The 19,850-nt window shown below is 46.2% G+C and overlaps 1 protein-coding gene across 1 annotated transcript in view; it reads left to right on the forward strand.

Annotated features, from left to right (window-relative positions):
- MAP7D3 (MAP7 domain containing 3) overlaps positions 1–19,850 on the forward strand; it is a 948,456-nt gene that overhangs the window by 426,161 nt on the left and 502,445 nt on the right. Inside the window, 2 exon segments of the mRNA XM_029607816.1 lie at positions 4,018–4,116; positions 12,152–12,250. Of these exon segments, the coding sequence (XP_029463676.1) occupies positions 4,018–4,116; positions 12,152–12,250 (198 nt within the window).

Genomic DNA, 19,850 nt, shown 5'->3' on the forward strand with positions numbered 1-19,850 from the left:
TGTAAGCATGAAAAGATAGACAGCATGTGTGTAAATGTGTAATTAAGAGCCTATATAAGTGAGAGAAAAAGCATGTGTATATGTGAGTGACTGAGAGCATGTGTGTGTAGGTGTGTAATTGAGAGCCAGTGTGAGAGAGAGAAGAGAAAGTTCCAAGCAAACCACCCCTCCTCCTGCTAATTCAAAACAATCTGCTATTTTGAAATATTTTATTGGTATCTAGAAATTTTTATATGAGTTTTTAATTATTGGATATTCCACTCATCAGCTGTTTCGAAATAATCTGTTCTTTTTGTTAGTATGGTTTTACTGCTACTGATTTTATATTTCTTGATTTGTTTTATAAGGATGGGTGATGTTTCTTTTTTCCTTTATTACACTGCACACAGAGACTCTTGCTTGTTGCAGTTTCCAATTCAGTTTTTTTTTTTGCATGCTTCTAGTTATGCGTTTTGGTCTCTTTATTCTTTGCTGGGTGAGGGTCAGCACATGTGACTCAGGTGAGGTTTTCTGCTAGCGTGTAGTTTCTGTGTAGGGCTCTATAGCAGCCTGACTTGGTCCGTTTTCCTAATAGGAGATGTATTGGTGTGTTAAGGCCTGGTGTAATATTTCAGTGTTGCCTTTTCTTAAGTAAGGTGGTTACTGTTTAAGTGCTGGAAATTGGTGCTGTTTTGGTGTGGGATGTTTACTATTTATGCAGTTTCTGTTCAGACAGAATACTTATCTTTTCCTTGTGTCATTTTAAACAATAAAAATAATTACCGGACCTTTACTTTTTATTTCCGCCATGAATTGTAATGAGCAGTGTGTCACACATATGAGCGTGGCCTTTCCGGTGTGTCAACTACGACAAATCCTACTTAGTCTTATCTCAAACCTTGTCGTTCATTGGGGCAGACTTGGACACCTTGCAGGCAAAGGCTTTCCTGCCTCGACAGCGAGCCCTTACTCTCGTGTCTCTTGCACACCAGCTGCAGCCTCAGCAATCCGTGATTGCTCGTCACTTTCTCATCCTTCTGGGACATATGGCGTCCTCAGTGCAAGTCACAGAAATGGCATGATTGGCCATGAGAGTCATGCAGTGGACTCTACGTTCGCAATGGACTCAAAGCATTCAGCCCCTGTCGACCATGGTCCACGTAACCTTCTCATTCCGTCAGTCTCTTGCCTGGTGGAGGCATCAGACCAATCTCCTCCAAGGCTTGCCCTTTCAGGCTCCAGACCCTCAAATAACTCTCACCACCGACGCTTCCAACCTCTGTTGGGAAGCCCATGTGGCCAATCTGCAGACACAAGGCTCTGGGTCTCCAGAGGAAGCCAAACACCAAATAAATTTCCTGGAGCTTCAAGCAATAAGATATGCTCTCAGGGCATTTCAGGATTGCCTCTCAAATCAAGTTATCCTGATCCAGATGGACAACCAGGTGGCCATGTGGTACATCAATAAACAGGGAGGCACGGGCTCCTTCCTTCTGTGTCAGGAAGCTGCACAGATATGGGCAGAAGCTATCTTCCATTCGATGTACCTCAGGGCCACCTACTTGCTGGGAGTGGACAATGTGTTGGCAGACAAGCTGAGTTGTATCTTTCAACCGCACGAGTGGACTCTCAATCCCTCGGTGGCGAACTCCATCTTTCAACAATGGGGATATCCTCAGATGGACCTCTTTGTGTCTCCTCAGAACCGCAAAGTAGAGAACTTCTGCTCTCTTATTCGCAGCAAACACTCTCAGCCCAGAGATGCATTCTCCCTCCCGTGGGCAACCGGTCTGCTCTATGCATTCCCTCCACTTCCTCTTCTCTTGAAGACTCGTTAAGTTACGTCAGGACAAGGGAACCATGATCCTCATAGCACCTCAGTGGCCACACCAATACTGCATGATCTCTCCATTCGCAGGCGCATTCCCTTAGGGCCGGACCCATTTCTGATCACTCAAAACGGCGGGTGTCTCCGCCATCCCAATCTTCACGCCTTGTCCCTGACGGCATGGATGTTGAAAGGTTAATCCTTCATCCACTTAACTTTTTTGAACCAGTTTCCTGTGCTTTGATTGCTTCACGGAAGCCTTCCATGAGAAAAGCTTACTCTTACAAATGGAAAAGGTTCACGTCATAGTGCTCTTCTCAGTCCCTTGACCCCTTTTCCTGTCCAATCACGAAGTTTTTGGACTATCTCTGGCATTTATCAGAATCAGGTCTAAAGACTTCTTCCATCAGAATGCATGTCAGTGCGGTAGCCGCCTTCCATAAAGGTTTCGGGGATGTTCCTATATCAGTACAACCCCTTGTACCACGTTTTTTGAAGGGCTTGCTTCACCTCAAGCCTCCACTGCGTCCTCCGGCCCCTTCTTGGGACCTTAATCTGGTTTGGGGTCGGCTCATGAAACCACCATTCGAGCCTCTTCACTCTTGTGAACTTCGATATCTCACATGGAAAGTGATTTTCCTTTTGGCATTCACTTCAGCTCACAGAGTTCGTGAATTACAGGCCCTAGTGACCTATCCGCCTTACACTAAACTTCTGTAGGACTGGGCAGTACTCCGCACTCACGCTAAATTCTTACTAAGGTAGTTTTTGATTTTCACCTCAATCAATCCATCATACTATCTTTTTTCCCAGGCCCCATTCTAATCCAGGAGAGCAGGCTCTGCATACACTTGACTGTAAACGGGCTTTAGCATTTTATCTAGACCGTACAGTTGCCCACAGGAAGAGCACACAATTGTTCGTCTCCTTCCACCCTAACAAATTAGGGCAACCTGTGGGTAAGCAGACTCTCTCCTCCTGGTTGGCGGACTGCTTATCCTTTTGCTAACAGCAAGCAGGCATTCCACTTCAAGACCGTGTTAAAGCACACTCTGTGAGGGCCATGGCGACTTCAGTAGCACACCTGCGATCGGTGCCGCTTCCTGACATTTGCAGGGCTGCCACCTGGAGCTCTCTCCATACCTGTGCAGCCCACTATTGCTCGGACAAAGCTGGAAGATAAGATTCCATCTTTGGCCGGTCTGTCCTTCGTAACCTGTTTACAACGTGACGTACCAATACCCTTTTGCCTACCTGGTGGGGTTCAGGATGCTCTCTACCAAATTCCACCCCAGTTGTTGTGTCTGTTGCATGACTTTGGGTACTTTTGGTGCATGTTCGGACATCCTCAGCTCGGTATTCACACATATGTGAGGACTACCCATCCTGCTTGTCCTGTGAGAAAGCAAATGTTGCTTACCTGTAACAGGTGTTCTCACAGGACAGCAGGATGTTAGTCCTCATGATACCTGCCCGCCGCCCCGCGGTGTTGGATTCGTAACGTTTTATTATTTTATTTTTCGGCAGTGCCTGTAGCTTTTAAATAAGACTGAAGGGGGACCCCTGCTGGCTGCAGGATTAGTGCCATGCTGCGCTGCCCAGTAGGGGCCAGTCAAAGTTCTGGAAACTTTGACAGAAGTTTTCTGTGATTGGGCTCCATCCTGTGATGTTACCCATATGTGAGGAGTAACATCCGGCTGTCCTGTGAGAACACCTGATACAGGTAAGCAACATTTGCTTTTCTACATTACATTTATTTAAATCATGCCTATTTAAATGTTGTTTATTAAGATTATCTTAACTGGTATAATTCACAAACAGATTTTCAAAAATATAAATATGTAACTATACATCACCTCAAAGAACAGAAAATAATGCATTGTTCTGAACATAGATGCCTAGTATCATGTTATCCAACCAAAAATAACACATTGTTTTCCCCATAATCATCACTCATTCAAACCACATTCAATATTCATGCATACCTAGTTGCTTGCCTTTTTAATTAGAATTGTTCCGAAAATAAATTATGTATTTCTTTTTTTGGTCAAAGGTACTTCAGCATACGTTTATTGATTATAAATTTTCAGATATTTGATTTGTTCCACTACAATTTTTTATAATTGTTATGAGGATTTTAATATTGTATTTTCTAGTTATCTTTTTAAGATAAGTTTGTTTAATGAGATCATTTACACTTTCACTTACAGGTATCAAACAGAGAAGTGCCTCATTAAACAGACTGAATAACAAAGCTCCTGTTCATTCCCAGCAGCTCCTACCCAAAAAGTCACATGTGGAACAGGAAGGTGCAGGAAACTGTTTCTTTGTAGATTTCTCAATTGCTAGAAGATCAAATACATGGAATTTGAATTTTCTTATTATAAATAAGATGTTTATTGCAGTAGCTTCTTTTCTCACAGGACAAGTAGGATGGTAGTCCTCAAATATGGGTGACATCACAGGATGGAGCCCAATCACGGAACACTTGTCAAAGTTTCTAGAACTTTGACTGGCACCTACTGGGCATGCCCAGCATGGCACTAAACCTGCAGCCAGCAGGGGCCCTCTTTAGTCTTTTTTTTTCCCCACGCAGCAGTAGCCAAGTGGGTTAAGGAGCTCCATAGAGATTCCTGACAGGAATTTTCATCACGGAATTACTAAAAACTTTCATACCCCACAGGGGTCGCTCCTTCGAATTTTTGACTCCACACTACTCCGTTAAGTTTTTACCTGGTTTTCGATCGATTCCCATCTAGTTTGGTCCTCGTGGCCTACTGGCCGACGACTGTACGGCGGCTAAATTTTTCAAAGGCCATGGCGTCGGGGTTCCGTCGGTGCTTGGACTGTACTCGCACCATGTCCATTACAGACCCGCATAAAGTCTGTGTAATGTGTCTCAAGTGCGAGCATGATGTCCTGACTTGCACCAAATGTGCCTTAATGACACCAAAAGGTCGCAAGGCCAGAATGGAGAAAATGGACCTTCTCTTCTGCTCTCAAACTCCGATGCCGTCTTTTGCATCGACATCGTCTTAACCGGCACCATCCACTTCGCGCCAGTATCGGCCACCAGCCGGTGACCGTCTGGCGTCGACGACTTCTCGGCCTTTGACTAACTCTACTCCCCCTCAGGACCGAGAGGATCATAGAGAGAAACATTGGCATCGACACCGCAAGTCTTGGACCATTGAGGAAGGAAAATCTTCGACCTTGCCATCGTCCGAGCCGCCATAGAAGAAACCCCGTCCAGAAAAGGCAACCCTTTCTGCCACCGGGTCACTGAGGCAACCCTCACCCAGATGGGTATCGGGAGCCGCGATTCCGCCTTTAACGGTGGTCCCTCCGGCTATGCCTCTGCCTCCTTCTTCCCTTCTGGATCCAGGCCTGCTTGCTCCAGGTCTCCGTGAAGAACTGGACTGGATGGTTCAGGAGGCCATCGATAAGGCGATGCACAGACTCCAAGTTCCTCCGACACCGGTGCCGATTGTGGAACGGACCACCGATCCGATTCCGGCAGCACTGGCACCGCTGCTCTTGAAGATGGAAGCGCTTTTTCACCAATGGATCCTGGGTAACCGATGGCTCCGGTGCCCTCCCCGCTTACCCTGTCATCGGGAGGGGAAACACCATTCCATATTCCTCCATCGGGAGTTCTTCCGATGCCTCAACCATCGATGCCGATGCGCCCATCAGTGCCACCGATTCATCCATCGATGCCCTCAATGCCTGCACTGGTGTCCTCGATGCCTTCATCTGTGCCTCCAGTACTTCCCTCTATCCCTTCGGAACCTAGACCGGGACCTTCAGGAATACCATCGTCCCGTCCGTCTCAGGCTCCTAGAGGGGCAGGTCCTGATCCTTATGACACCTGGACAGACAATTCTTCTCAGGACACCGATGACTTGCCATCGCCGCCACCTCCTACTGAAAACAGGAAGCGTTCCCCTCCAGAGGACCTATCCTTCATAAATTTTGTGAAGGAAATGTCTGAATTGGTTCTTTTCCAATTGCAGACTGAAATGATGGAGCTGTTACAATTCCTGGATGCTCCCAAGGAAATAACCTCCATCCCTATTCACCAGGGTCTTTTGGATCTCCTCAAAAAGAACTGGGAACACCCTGGTTCTGTTGCTCCAGTCAACAGAAAAGCTGATACCACTTATTTGGTCCAATCAGCCCCAAGATTCCAGAAACCGCAGCTGGATCACCAATCTGTGATTGTAGAATCTGCCCAAAAGAGGGCAAAAAGGTCAAAACCACACTCTTCCTTTCCCCCAGGTAAAGAACAGAAATTCCTGGATGCCATTGGCTGGCGTGTCTTCCAGGGATCCATGCTTATCTCTCGGATCGCCTCCTACCAGCTGCATTTGACCCAGTACAACAGGTCTTATTCAAGCAGATACAGGACTTTGCAGAGTCCCTGCCTCAGCAATTCCAGGTACAACTTCTCACCTTAGTACACAAGGGTTTTGAGGCAGGGAAGCATGAAATAAGATCTTCTTATGATATCTTTGACACTGTTTCCAGGGTATCTGCAGCTGCTATTTCGGCAAGAAGATGGGCCTGGCTTAAGTCTTTGGACTTGCGCCCTGAAGTACAAGACAGATTATCTGATCTGCCCTGCATAGGAGACAATTTGTTTTGCGAACAGATTCAGTGGACAGTGGTGGAATTCAAGGACCATCATGATACCCTTCGCCAGCTCTCTCTGATGCCCTCTGAGTATTCCTACAAGCAGCCTTTCAGGAAGGATACTAAAAAGTCATTCTTCCGTCCAAAGAAGTCCTATCTACCACAGTCTAGGACTCGTTCCACGAGACTTTTCCAAAAAGCCCAGTCTCGTCAACCTCTTAAACAACAGCCGCAAGCAGCAGCTCTTCGGACTGGCCCTGCTTCTGGTTTTTGACTCCTGCATAGATAGAGCAGCAGCCAGTTTCCACTGCCTCAGATACCAGCGGGAGGTCGATTATGCCATTTCAAGAACAGGTGGCACATAATCACTACAGATCAGTGGGTTCTCACCTTAATCTCTCAAGGTTATCGCCCGAACTTTCTCTCCATTCCAGCAGACTCTCCACCTCTACAGGCGTGGAGAACATCCGACCACGCACTACTCCTGGAGCAGGAGGTCTCCCTCCTTCTCCAGTCCAGAGCAATAGAACCAGTACCTTACTCTCAACAAGGTCTAGGATTCTATTCCTGGTACTTTCTAATCCCCAAAAAATCGGGAGGCGTTCGTCCAATTCTGGACCTACTTGCCCTCAACAAGTACCTCCAACGAGAAAAGTTCAAGATGGTAACCTGAGGTTCCCTCCTTCCTCTTCTGTAAAGAGGAGACTGGCTGTGATTTCTCGATCTCCAAGATACGTACACGCATATTGTGATAAAACCATCTCATCACAGGTTCCTGAGATTTCTAGTAGGCCCAAAGCACTATCAATACCGAGTGCTCCCATTCGGCCTGGCATCTACACCACAAGTCTTTACCAAGTGCCTCGTAGTAGTAGCAGCCTTCCTCAGGGCTCAAGGTGTTCACGTCTACCCCTATCTAGACGATTGGTTGATCAGGGCTCCCACTCAGCAAGCTGCTCTGTCGTCCCTACGTCTTACTTTACACACTCTGACTTCGCTAGGATTTCTCGTCAACTACGCAAAATCCTGCTTAGTCCCATCTCGAACTTTATCATTCATAGGGGCAAATTTGGACACCTTGAAGGCAAAGGCATTTCTGCCTCGACAGCGAGCTCTCACTCTCATCCCCCTCGCACACCAGCTACAGTCAAGCGCCGCACGACTGCACGCCACTTCCTCATCCTACTGGGACACATGGCGTCCTCAGTACAGGTTACCCCAATGGCCCGCTTGGCCATGAGAGACATGCAGTGGACTCTAAGGTTACAATGGATTCAGTCCGTCCAACCTCTATCAACCACTGTCCCCATCACCGACTCACTCCATCAGTCTCTAGCCTGGTGGAAAAATCAGATCAATCTCCTCCAAGGCCTGCGCTTCCAGTCTCCAGATCCTCAAATAATTCTCACCACCGATGCTTCCAACCTTGGCTGGGGAGCCCATGTGGCCGATTTGCAAACATAAGGAACTTGGTCTTCAGAGGAAGCCAAACACCAAATCAATTTCCTGGAGCTTCGAGCAACCAGATATGCTGTCAGGGTATTTCAGGATCGCCTTTCCTATCAGGTCATCCTGATTCAGACGGACAATCAGGTGGCCAAGTGGTACATAACAAACAGGGAGGGACGGGCTCCTACCTACTGTGTCAGGAAGCTGCGCAGATATGGGCGGAGGCCCTCTCCCACTCGATGTACCTCAGGGCCACCTATTTGCCGGGGGAGGACAATGTGTTGGCGGACAACCTAAGTTGTGCTTTCCATCCGCACGAGTGGTCCCTCAATCCCACAGTAGCGGACGCAATATTCCAATGTTGGGGTCATCCTCGCATAGACCTCTTTGCGTCACCTCAAAACTGCAAGGTAGAGAACTTTTGCTCTCTCACTCGCAGCCAACACTCACAGCCAAGAGATGCGTTCTCCCTCTCATGAGCAACTGGTCTCCTATATGCATTCCCTCCACTTCCACTTCTCTCGAAGACTCTCATGAACTTAAGTCAGGACAAAGGATGCATGATCCTAATAGCACCTCACTGGCCTCGCCAAGTCTGGTTTCCAATACTCCAGAATCTCTCCATTCGCAGGTACATTCCCTTGGGAAAGGACCCGCTTCTGACCACTCAGAACGCGGGTGTCTACGCCACCCCAACCTTCAAGCTTTGTCCCTGACTGCCTGGATGTTGAAAGGTTGATTCTTCAGCCACTTAACGTTTCGAAGCCAGTTTCCCGTGTCCTGATTGCTTCACGGAAGCATTCCCCGAGAAAGTCTTACCTATACAAATGGAACAGGCTTAAGTCATGGTGTTCTTCTCAATCCCTTGATCCCTTTACCTGGTCCACTATGAAGTTTCTAGACTATTTCTGACACTTGTCAGAATCAGGTCTAAAAACTTCCTCCATCAGAATGCATGTCAGTGTGGTGGCCGCCTTCCATAAGAAATAAGAAAATGCCATACTGGGTCAGACCAAGGGTCCATCAAGCCCAGCATCCTGTTTCCAACAGTGGCCAATCCAGGCCATAAGAACCTGGCAAGTACCCAAAAACTAAGTCTATTTCATGTAACCATTGCTAATGGCAGTGGCTATTCTCTAAGTGAACTTAATAGCAGGTAATGGACTTCTCCTCCAAGAACTTATCCAATCCTTTTTTAAACACAGCTATACTAACTGCACTAACCACATTCTCTGGCAACAAATTCCAGAGTTTAATTGTGCGTTGAGTAAAAAAGAACTTTCTCCGATTAGTTTTAAATGTGCCCCATGCTAACTTCATGGAGTGCCCCCTAGTCTTTCTACTATCCGAAAGAGTAAATAACCGATTCACATCTACCCGTTCTAGACCTCTCATGATTTTAAACACCTCTATCATATCCCCCCTCAGTCGTCTCTTCTTCAAGCTGAAAAGTCCTAACTTCTTTAGTCTTTCCTCATAGGGGAGTTGTTCCATTCCCCTTATCATTTTGGTAGCCCTTCTCTGTACCTTCTCCATCGCAATTATATCTTTTTTGAGATGCGGCGACCAGAATTGTACACAGTGTTCAAGGTGCGGTCTCACCATGGAGCGATACAGAGGCATTATGACATTTTCCGTTTTATTCACCATTCCTTTTCTAATAATTCCCAACATTCTGTTTGCTTTTTTGATTGCCGCAGCACACTGCACCGACGATTTCAGTGTGTTATCCACTATGACACCTAGATCTCTTTCTTGGGTTGTAGCACCTAATATGGAACCCAGCATTGTGTAATTATAGCATGGGTTATTTTTCCCTATATGCATCACCTTGCACTTATCCACATTAAATTTCATCTGCCATTTGGATGCCCAATTTTCCAGTCTCACAAGGTCTTCCTGCAATTTATCACAATCTGCTTCTGATTTAACTACTCTGAACAATTTTGTGTCATCTGCAAATTTTATTATCTCACTCGTCGTATTTCTTTCCAGATCATTTATAAATATATTGAACAGTAAGGGTCCCAATACAGATCCCTGAGGCACTCCACTGTCCACTCCCTTCCACTGAGAAAATTGCCCATTTAATCCTACTCTCTGTTTCCTGTCTTTTAGCCAGTTTGCAATCCACGAAAGGACATCGCCACCTATCCCATGACTTTTTACTTTTCCTAGAAGCCTCTCATGAGGAACTTTATCAAACGCCTTCTGAAAATCCAAGTATACTATATCTACCGGTTCACCTTTATCCACATGTTTATTAACTTCTTCAAAAAAGTGAAGCAGATTTGTGAGGCAAGACTTGCCCTGGGTAAAGCCATAAAAGTGTCGGGGATGTTCCTATTTCAGTATAACCCCTTGTAACATGTTTTCTGAAAGGCTTGCTTCACCTCAAGCCTCCACTGCGTCCTCCGGCCTCTTCTTGGGACCTCAACCTGGTTTTGGGTTGGCTCATGAAACCACCATTCGAGCCTCTCCAATCCTGTGATCTTCGCTTTCTCACATGGAAAGTGATTTTTCTTTTGGGAATCACATCTGCTCGCAGAGTTAGTGACTTACAGGCCCTAGTTACCTATCCGCCTTACACTAAACGTCTGCAGGACTGGGCAGTACTCCACACTCACCCTAAGTTCTTACCTAAGTTAGTATCGGAGTTTCACATTAATCAATCCATTATACTACCTACCTTATTTCCCAGGCCCCACTCCAATTCAGGAGAGCAGGCTCTGCATACCCTTGACTGCAAACAGGCTCTAGCCTTCTATCTAGACCGTACAGCTGCCCACAGGAAAAGTACTCAATTATTTGTATCTTTTCATTCCATCAAACTGGGGCAGCCTGTGGGTAATCAGACTCTCTCCTCCTGGTTAGCGGACTGCATATCCTTTTGCTATCAGCAAGCAGGCATTCCACTTCAAGACCGTGTTAAAGCACACTCTGTGAGTGCCATGGCGACTTCAGTAGGACACCTATGCTCGGTGCCACTTCCTGACATTTGCAGGGCTGCTACCTGGAGTTCTCTCCATACCTTTACAGCCCATTATTGCTTAGACAAGGCTGGAAGACAAGATTCCATCTTCGGCCAGTCTGTCTTTTTATATCTTGATGTACCAACACCCTTCCGCCTGCCCATTAGGGTTCAGGATGCCCTCTACCAAATTCCACCCCAGTCCTTGTGCCTATTGCACATCTTGGGTACATTTGGTGCATTTCTCGGACATCCTCAGCTTGGTACTCACCCATATGTGAGGACTACCATCCTGCTAGTCCTGTGAGAAAGCAAATGTTGCTTACCTGTAACAGGTGTTCTCACAGGACAGCAGGATGTTAGTCCTGAAAATGGTCAGTACAAGAGACATCAGAACTGAGAAAACAAAACCTAAGAAGACTGATTTCAGAGAATCTAATAGCAAGTGCATCCGGCAGAACGAGCATCCCTAGCAACAAGGTACATACACATGCAAAAATTAACAATTGGACATGGGATAAGGGGCAGACACCTTGTGATTGGCTGAAGGTATACTCTTATAACGCTGTGCACAAGCAATAGATCTCTGAGTAGGTTTGAGCTTACACCACTTGCTTTGTAACACTTGCTACTCCTAAAGAAACCACACATTTCTTTATAATAAATTTCTCTGTTTGACTTTTAAAGATGGTCTTTATTAGTCTTACTTTATCCGAGGTTTTTACAGTCCTCACAAAACCCTCCCGCCGCCCCACGGTGTTGGGTTCGTTACGTTTTCTTCCTGTAGCTTTAAACAAGACTGAAGAGGGACCCCTGCTGGCTGCAGGTTTAGTGCCATGCAGGGCATGCCCAGTAGGTGCCAGTCAAAGTTCTAAAAACTTTGACATTCTGTGATGTCACCCATATGTGAGGACTAACATCCTGCTGTCCTATGAGAACACCTTTTACAGGTAAGCAACATTTGCTATATAACACATCTTTTTAGAAAATATGGCAATACTTAGGCTATAGTCTTGGCTTTTGAACATATTTTTATTTTGTTTGTAGCCTTCAACCTGCTCAGAATTCTACTTACTCCAATAATAAAACACATTTCATCTCAAATTATGCTGCAAGATGTAAATCATATGTAATCCACAAGGAATTACTTTTGTAATGTTTGGCAATTTCTTTTAGTTTTTTTTTTTTGTTTTTTTAAAGAAGTCTAAGATTTAGTGTAAATTTAAACTATTGTGTTTTAATTACCGTAGCTTACTAATCAATAATATCCCTTTGCCATTGGTCTTTAGGACGATTAAACCAGAAGAGAAGCTCATCTTTGAGTAGACTGACTAGTAAGCCTCATTCTCCTTTACAGCTAGAGAAAGCGAAAAATGAAGAAAAACCAGGTGGCTAGCTATCCATAGATCCTACTGTTAAGCGTGTAACTTAAAAAAAACCCAAAAACAGTAAAGCTGGGTTGAATTTTAATAATGAAACAACTGCATTGGCTTGTTTGAAATAAGAAATACACTGATTTCAAATGTACAATTAAAATCTAATTAAACTGCTTTTGTGATCTGCTTTTACATAAAATATAATGTGTGAAATTATGCAGCAGTTGCTGTTTGCTCCAAAATGACAATGAGTTCTTTTTTATTCTAAACAGTAGATAGCTTTTCCCTATATGTGGGAAAATGGGGTTCTCACAGGACAAGCAGGATGGTTGTCCTCACAAATGGGTGACATCGAGGATGGAGCCCACCACGGAAAACTTCTGTCAAAGTTTCAGAAACTTTGACTGGCCCCTACTGGGCATGCCCAGCACGGCACCAACCCTGCAGCCAGCAGGGGTCTCCCTTCGGTCTGCTTTTTTCCGCGCAGCAGTAGCCACGCAGTAGAAGAGCTCTTAACCACGTTCCTGACAGGAATTTAGAATTTCTTATTCTGAAGAAAATTTGCCCCTCAGGGGTCTCCCTTCGACAAATTTTTCACTCCGCGGAACTTCGGTAAGTTTTTGCCGTTGTTTGGTCGACTTCCGTCGAGTTTGACCCTCGAGGCCTGTTGGCAGTCGACAGTCCCGCGGCTAAATTTTTGGCTCATAGCCATGGCGTCGGGGTTCCGTCGGTGTCCTGATTGTACCCGGACTATGTCCATCACAGACCCCCACGGCTTCTGTGTTTTGTGCTTAGGTAGTGAGCATGATGTCCTGACTTGCACCAAATGTGCCTTAATGACACCAAAAGGTCGCAAAGCCAGGATGGAGAAGATGGGGCTCCTCTTCCATGCTCGTACCCCAACGCCATCGATCGCATCGACGTCTTCGGAACCGGCACCGTCGAGGTTTCATCATCGACAGCCCTCCGGTGACCCCCCACCATCGACGATTGCACGGCCATCGACTCCCGTCCCTTCCCCGGATGGTCGAGGGGACTGGAAGGACAAGCATCGCCATCGACATCACAAGTCTCGGCCCGTCGAGGATCCATTGTTATCGACCTCTGTTCCGACCGAGCCACCGACTAAGAAGCCTAGATCAGATCTGGCACCGTCCACTTCTGGTTCGCAGGCACCGAGGCAACCCTCACCCCCTCGGGGTTTGGGAGCCGCGATTCCACCGGTGACGGTGGTCCCTCCGGCTCAGCCTCAGCCTCCCTCTCCCGTTGAGCCGGGTCTTGTTACCCCTGGTCTCCGGGCAGAACTGGACCGGCTGGTCCAGGAGGCCATCGAGAAAGCGATGCACAGGCTCCAACCTCCACCGGCACCGACTCCGGCACCGAGAGTGGAACCGGCCACCGAGCCAATTGCTGCAGCACTGGCACTGCTTCTCACCCGGATGGAAGCGCTTGTAACAGCCCTTCCACCGGCGATTCCAGTACCATTGAGACCACTGTCACCGACAGAGCTTTCATCGAGTGGAGAAACACCGTATCTGATTCCCCCTTCGGGGGTGGTTCCATCGGTGCCTTCTCGTCCATCGCCACCGATATATTCTTCGGTTCCACCGAGATTTCCGATGCCGGCACCGATTCCACGGCGACCGGCGCCGGTGCCCTCGATGCCATCACCGCCTCCGACTCCAGCACCAATCCCATCAAGGTTATTCTCCAAGCCCTCGGTGCTTCCTCCCAGTTATCCAGAGCCTCAACCAGGACCTTCAGGAATTCAACCTCCTCCTGGTCTTACAGGTCATCCTGATCCTTATGACACTTGGGGTGATGATTCTTCTTCTGACACAGATTTACCTTCACCACCTTCTCCTACGGAGAGTAGAAAGCGTTCTCCTCCTGAGGACCTCTCTTTTATAAATTTTGTGAAGGAGATGTCAGAACTAGTCCCTTTTCAGCTCCAATCTGAACAAGATGACAGGCACCAGATGATGGAATTACTCCAGTTTCTGGACGCCCCCAAAGTCATCACCTCCATTCCCATCCATCAGGTTTTTCAAGATCTTCTTAAAAAGAATTGGGAATCGCCTGCAACTGTTTCACCAGTAAATAAAAAAGCTGATTCGACATATCTGGTACAGTCAGCTCCCGGTTTTCAAAAACCTCAACTGGACCATCGCTCAGTAGTCGTTGAGTCAGCTCAAAAGAAAGCTAAACGACTAAAACCACATTCTTCTACACCACCTACTAAGGAAAATAAATTCCTAGATGCTGTAGGAAGAAAGGTGTATCAAGGAGCTATGCTGATATCAAGAATTGCCTCGTATCAGCTTTATATGACTCAGTATAACAGAGCCATCCTTAAACAGATGCAGGACTACTCAATTACCTTACCTGAACAATTTCAACCACAGCTTCAAGCCCTTATAGACAAAGGACTTGAAGCTGGGAAGCATGAAATAAGAACTGCGTATGACATCTTTGATGCTTCCACAAAAATTTCAGCCACAGCCATCTCAGCTAGACGTTGGGCTTGGCTTAAGTCATCCGATCTTCGCCCAGAAGTCCAGGACAGGCTCTCGGATTTACCCTGCCTAGGCGATAATTTGTTTGGAGAGCAAATTCAGCAAATAGTAGCTGAATTGAAAGAACATCATGAGACGCTGAAACAACTCTCATCCACTCCTTCAGACTTACCCTCCAAACAGCCATTTAAGAAAGACTCTAAAAAGTCCTTCTTTAGGCCACGACGATATTATCCACCATCGGCTAAGTCTCGGCCTGCACGTTCCTCTCACAGAACTCAGCCACGCCAGCCTCGTAAGCAAAGGCCTGCCACAGCTCCACCTCCTGGCCCTGTGGCTGGTCTTTGACCGTCACATAGAAAGCAATTACCAGACCCCTCTTCCAACTATCCCATTAGGAGGTCGTTTGTGCCATTTTCTACACAAGTGGCTTCACATCACCACAGATCAGTGGGTGATAGCAATCATTACACAGGGTTACCACCTCAATTTCACAACTCTTCCTACAGACTCCCCGCCTCTACAAACATGGAGTCTTCCCAATCATTCTGCTCTTTTAGAGCACGAAGTATCCCTTCTCCTACAATCAAATGCTATAGAACCCGTTCCTCCCTTACAACAAGGACTGGGATTCTATTCCAGGTACTTCATGATCCCAAAAAAGTCAGGGGGCCTTCGTCCCATCCTCGACCTGCGGGCTCTCAACAAGTACCTTCTCAGGGAGAAGTTCAAGATGGTAACCCTGGGTTTGCTTCTCCCCCTGTTGCGAAGAGGGGACTGGCTATGCTCCCTAGACCTAAGAGACGCATATACCCACATTGCGATTACACAATCTCATCGCAAATACCTGCGTTTTCTGGTAGGCCAAAACCATTACCAGTACCGAGTACTACCTTTCGGCCTAGCATCCGCACCACGAGTCTTCACCAAATGCCTCGTGGTAGTGGCAGCATTCCTCAGGAAGGAAGGTGTCCATGTCTACCCCTACCTGGACGATTGGCTAATCAGGGCACCAACCCAACAGATTGCTCAATCCTCCCTAACATTGACAATTCACACTCTCCTTTCCTTAGGATTTCTTGTCAATTACGAGAAATCTTGCTTAGTCCCATCTCAAACCTTATCCTTCATTGGGGCAGACTTGGACACCTTACAGGCAAAAGCCTTCCTTCCTCATCAACGAGTCCAAACCCTTGTGTCCCTAGCTCGCCAGCTGCAGTCTCAATACACAGCAACAGCTCGCCAGTTCCTCGTTCTACTGGGACACATGGCCTCCTCGGTTCAAGTAACTCCCATGGCCCGTCTGGCCATGAGACTTACACACTGGACTCTAAGACACCAATGGATTCAAGCTCTTCAGCTTCTGTCCTCCATTGTCACAATCACAAACGCATTACGTCTGTCTCTTGCCTGGTGGACACATCCAGTCAACCTTCTACACGGCTTACCCTTTCTTCCACCAGATCCCCAGGTAATCCTCACCACCGATGCTTCCAACATTGGGTGGGGAGCCCATATCGACAATCTACAGACTCAAGGAGTCTGGTCTCGAGAGGAAGCCAAACACCAGATAAATTTCCTGGAGCTACGAGCAATACGCTACGCTCTCCGGACCTTTCAAGATTACTTATCACATCAAATAATATTAATCCAGACAGACAACCAGGTGGCCATGTGGTACATAAACAAGCAGGGAGGCACAGGCTCCTTCCTTCTGTGTCAGGAAGCTGCGCAGATTTGGGCAGAAGCTCTCTCCCACTCCATGTACCTCAAGGCCACCTATCTGCCGGGAGTAGACAATGTATTGGCAGACCGGCTAAGCCGTGTCTTCCAACCACACGAGTGGTCACTCAATCCTCTAGTAGCGACCTCTCTCTTTCTCAGGTGGGGTCACCCCCACATAGACCTCTTTGCGTCCCCTCAGAACCACAAAGTGGACAAGTACTGCTCTCTCATTCGGTCTCACCTCTCTCGGCCGAGGGATGCGTTCTCCCTCAAATGGACAACCGGTCTGTTTTATGCATTCCCTCCACTTCCTCTTCTGTCGAGGACTCTCGTGAAGCTACGTCAGGACAGGGGAACTATGATCCTGATCGCACCGCACTGGCCACGCCAAGTGTGGTTTCCCATACTCCAGGATCTCTCCATCCGCAGGCACATTCCTCTGGGAACGGACCCGCATCTGCTCACTCAAAACGACGGATGCCTCCTCCATCCCAACCTCCAAGCCTTGTCCCTGACGGCATGGATGTTGAAAGGTTAGTCCTTCAGCCATTCAACCTTTCAGATTCAGTTTCTCGGGTCCTGATAGCTTCACGAAAGCCTTCCACAAGAAAATCTTACTCATACAAATGGAAAAGGTACACATCATGGTGCACTTCTCAGTCCCTTGATCCCCTTTCCTGTCCAATCTCTAAATTCTTGGACTATTTATGGCATCTATCAGAATCAGGTCTAAAGACCTCTTCCATTAGAATGCATGTCAGTGTGGTAGCCGCCTTCCATAAAGGTATCGGGGGTGTCCCTATCTCAGTACAACCCCTGGTAACACGCTTTCTTAAAGGATTACTCCATTTGAAGCCGCCTTTACGTCCTCCGGCCCCATCTTGGGACCTTAATCTGGTTCTTGGTCGCCTGCTGAAGCCGCCTTTCGAACCTCTCCATTCATGTGACCTAAAATATCTCACATGGAAAGTGTTATTCCTTTTGGCTATCACTTCAGCTCGCAGGGTTAGTGAATTACAGGCCCTAGTTACCTATCCGCTTTACACTAAGCTCCTGCAAGACAGGGCGGTACTCCGCACTCACCCTAAATTTTTACCTAAGGTAGTTTCGGAGTTTCATATCAATCAATCCATCATACTACCTATCTTTTTTCCCAGGCCCCACTCCAACTCCGGGGAACAGACTCTGCATACCCTAGACTGTAAACGAGCTCTAGCTTTTTATCTAGACCGTACAGTTTCTCACAGGAAGAGCACTCAATTATTCGTCTCTTTCCATCCTAACAAGTTAGGACAACCTGTGGGTAAGCAGGCTCTTTTCTCCTGGTTGGCGGACTGCATCTCTTTTTGCTATCAACAAGCTGGCATTCCTTTTCAAGACCGTGTAAAAGCACACTCTGTGAGGGCCATGGCGACTTCAGTAGCACACCTTCGATCGGTGCCGCTTCCTGATATCTGCAAAGCTGCAACCTGGAGTTCTCTCCATACATTTGCAGCCCACTATTGTTTGGATAAAGCTGGAAGACAGGATTCCATCTTCGGCCAATCTGTCTTGCGTAACCTTTTTCCAACTTGAAGTACCAACACCCTTCCACCTTCCCGGTAGGGTGCGGATGCCCTTACCAAATTCTACCCCAGTTGTTGTGCCTGTTGCACGCCGTTGGGTACATTTGGTGCAAGTCAGGACATCCTCAGCTCGGTACTCACCCATTTGTGAGGACAACCATCCTGCTTGTCCTGTGAGAAAGCAAATGTTGCTTACCTGATGTAACAGGTGTTCTCACAGGACAGCAGGATGTTAGTCCTCACGAAACCCGCCCGCCACCCCGCGGTGTTGGGTTCGTTTTATTTTTATTTTTTCGGCACTACCTGTAGCTTTGAAACTCAGACTGAAGGGAGACCCCTGCTGGCTGCAGGGTTGGTGCCGTGCTGGGCATGCCCAGTAGGGGCCAGTCAAAGTTTCTGAAACTTTGACAGAAGTTTTCCGTGGTGGGCTCCATCCTCGATGTCACCCATTTGTGAGGACTAACATCCTGCTGTCCTGTGAGAACACCTGTTACATCAGGTAAGCAACATTTGCTTTCTAAGGTGTAAAAACATAAGAGAACACCATAGATTTATCCCATTTTACAATATGACTATTGCAAAATAGATAATTGATACAAAAATACTCTAGTAATGTTTTTTATTTTTAAAATCTGAATTGCATCTTAATGTAAAATTTTATTAGTTATCCGTAAAACTTATCATAGTAGAATAGGCAACCTCGCTTCCTGCCACCCTCTAGCTTCCTGCTTCATTTTGGGAAAATATCTGCTGTGTTTTGATTTATGTATTTTCTGTATGTTGGTATTTAAATAATAAGGTACTAGCTTACTAATCAAACTATTTTCAAACAAATTTTAAGATTGCTTTTTAAACGCAAGTTTTTTATTGTTTTTTTTTTTTACTAACAATTTCCCTTTTGACAGCCAATTTAATACTTTACTACAGGCATCTGACAAGAAAAAGAAATATAGCATTTGATTAACATGCATTTAAAAATTATTTAGCACTATTCATAATAAAAAAGAGTCAAAGTGATACGGTTATATGGCAGGCAAAGGATCATTAAAATTTTACAGCTCAAATTTAAATAAAATCTTAACAGCTTAAAAATATTAAACTCATTTTAAAATAAAGTCTACAACTTGGCATTGCTGTCTCCTCAGGGGTATTGTCTTCATACTCCCGGCGGACGTAAATTGTACATTGAAGTTGTGATTGTTTGTACAGTGGAAAATAGCAGATTATTTACACATGAATGCATGCGTAATATCCACTATGGTTTTATGAAGTTAAATTATAAAAGTGTAAAAATGCTTTGCCCACTGTTAATCATTCACTAACATTTCTCTTCAAACGTTTGCCCTATGCTTAGTGTTTTTTGCTTTAGCACTTTTTTTCCTAGCTTGTATTATTTCTATTTACATTTTGTCTTCGACAAAACTTCCATGAACTAATCTTTTTGCATCTAGTTTCTAACTGAAGGATCATTCCAGAAATGTAAGATTCTAAATGCTTTTTATGCCTACTTTTTTTTTTTTTTAACATTTGTTAACCCTTACAATTAGACTATAATTTATGTCATCTTTAGATTTGTGCATGACAACAGCTCTAAAATAGGCAAGCAAAGGGGGTTATTTTCTAAGGCTATCGCATGCAAAAAGGGACTTTTCGCATGCGATAGCTTGCCCTGGTCAGAGTCGGGGCGGCAAAGAGTTGGACGCGGCGCTATCTTTGCTGGAGGCGATAAGGTAAGACACGTTATCGCCGCCAGTAGCGCGCCCAATAGCACCACCTTTCACGGTGGCGCTATTGGGTGCGAAAGCC

The sequence above is a fragment of the Rhinatrema bivittatum genome, chromosome 6, assembly GCF_901001135.1.
Source record: "Rhinatrema bivittatum chromosome 6, aRhiBiv1.1, whole genome shotgun sequence".
NCBI classification, from domain to species: Eukaryota; Metazoa; Chordata; class Amphibia; order Gymnophiona; family Rhinatrematidae; genus Rhinatrema; species Rhinatrema bivittatum.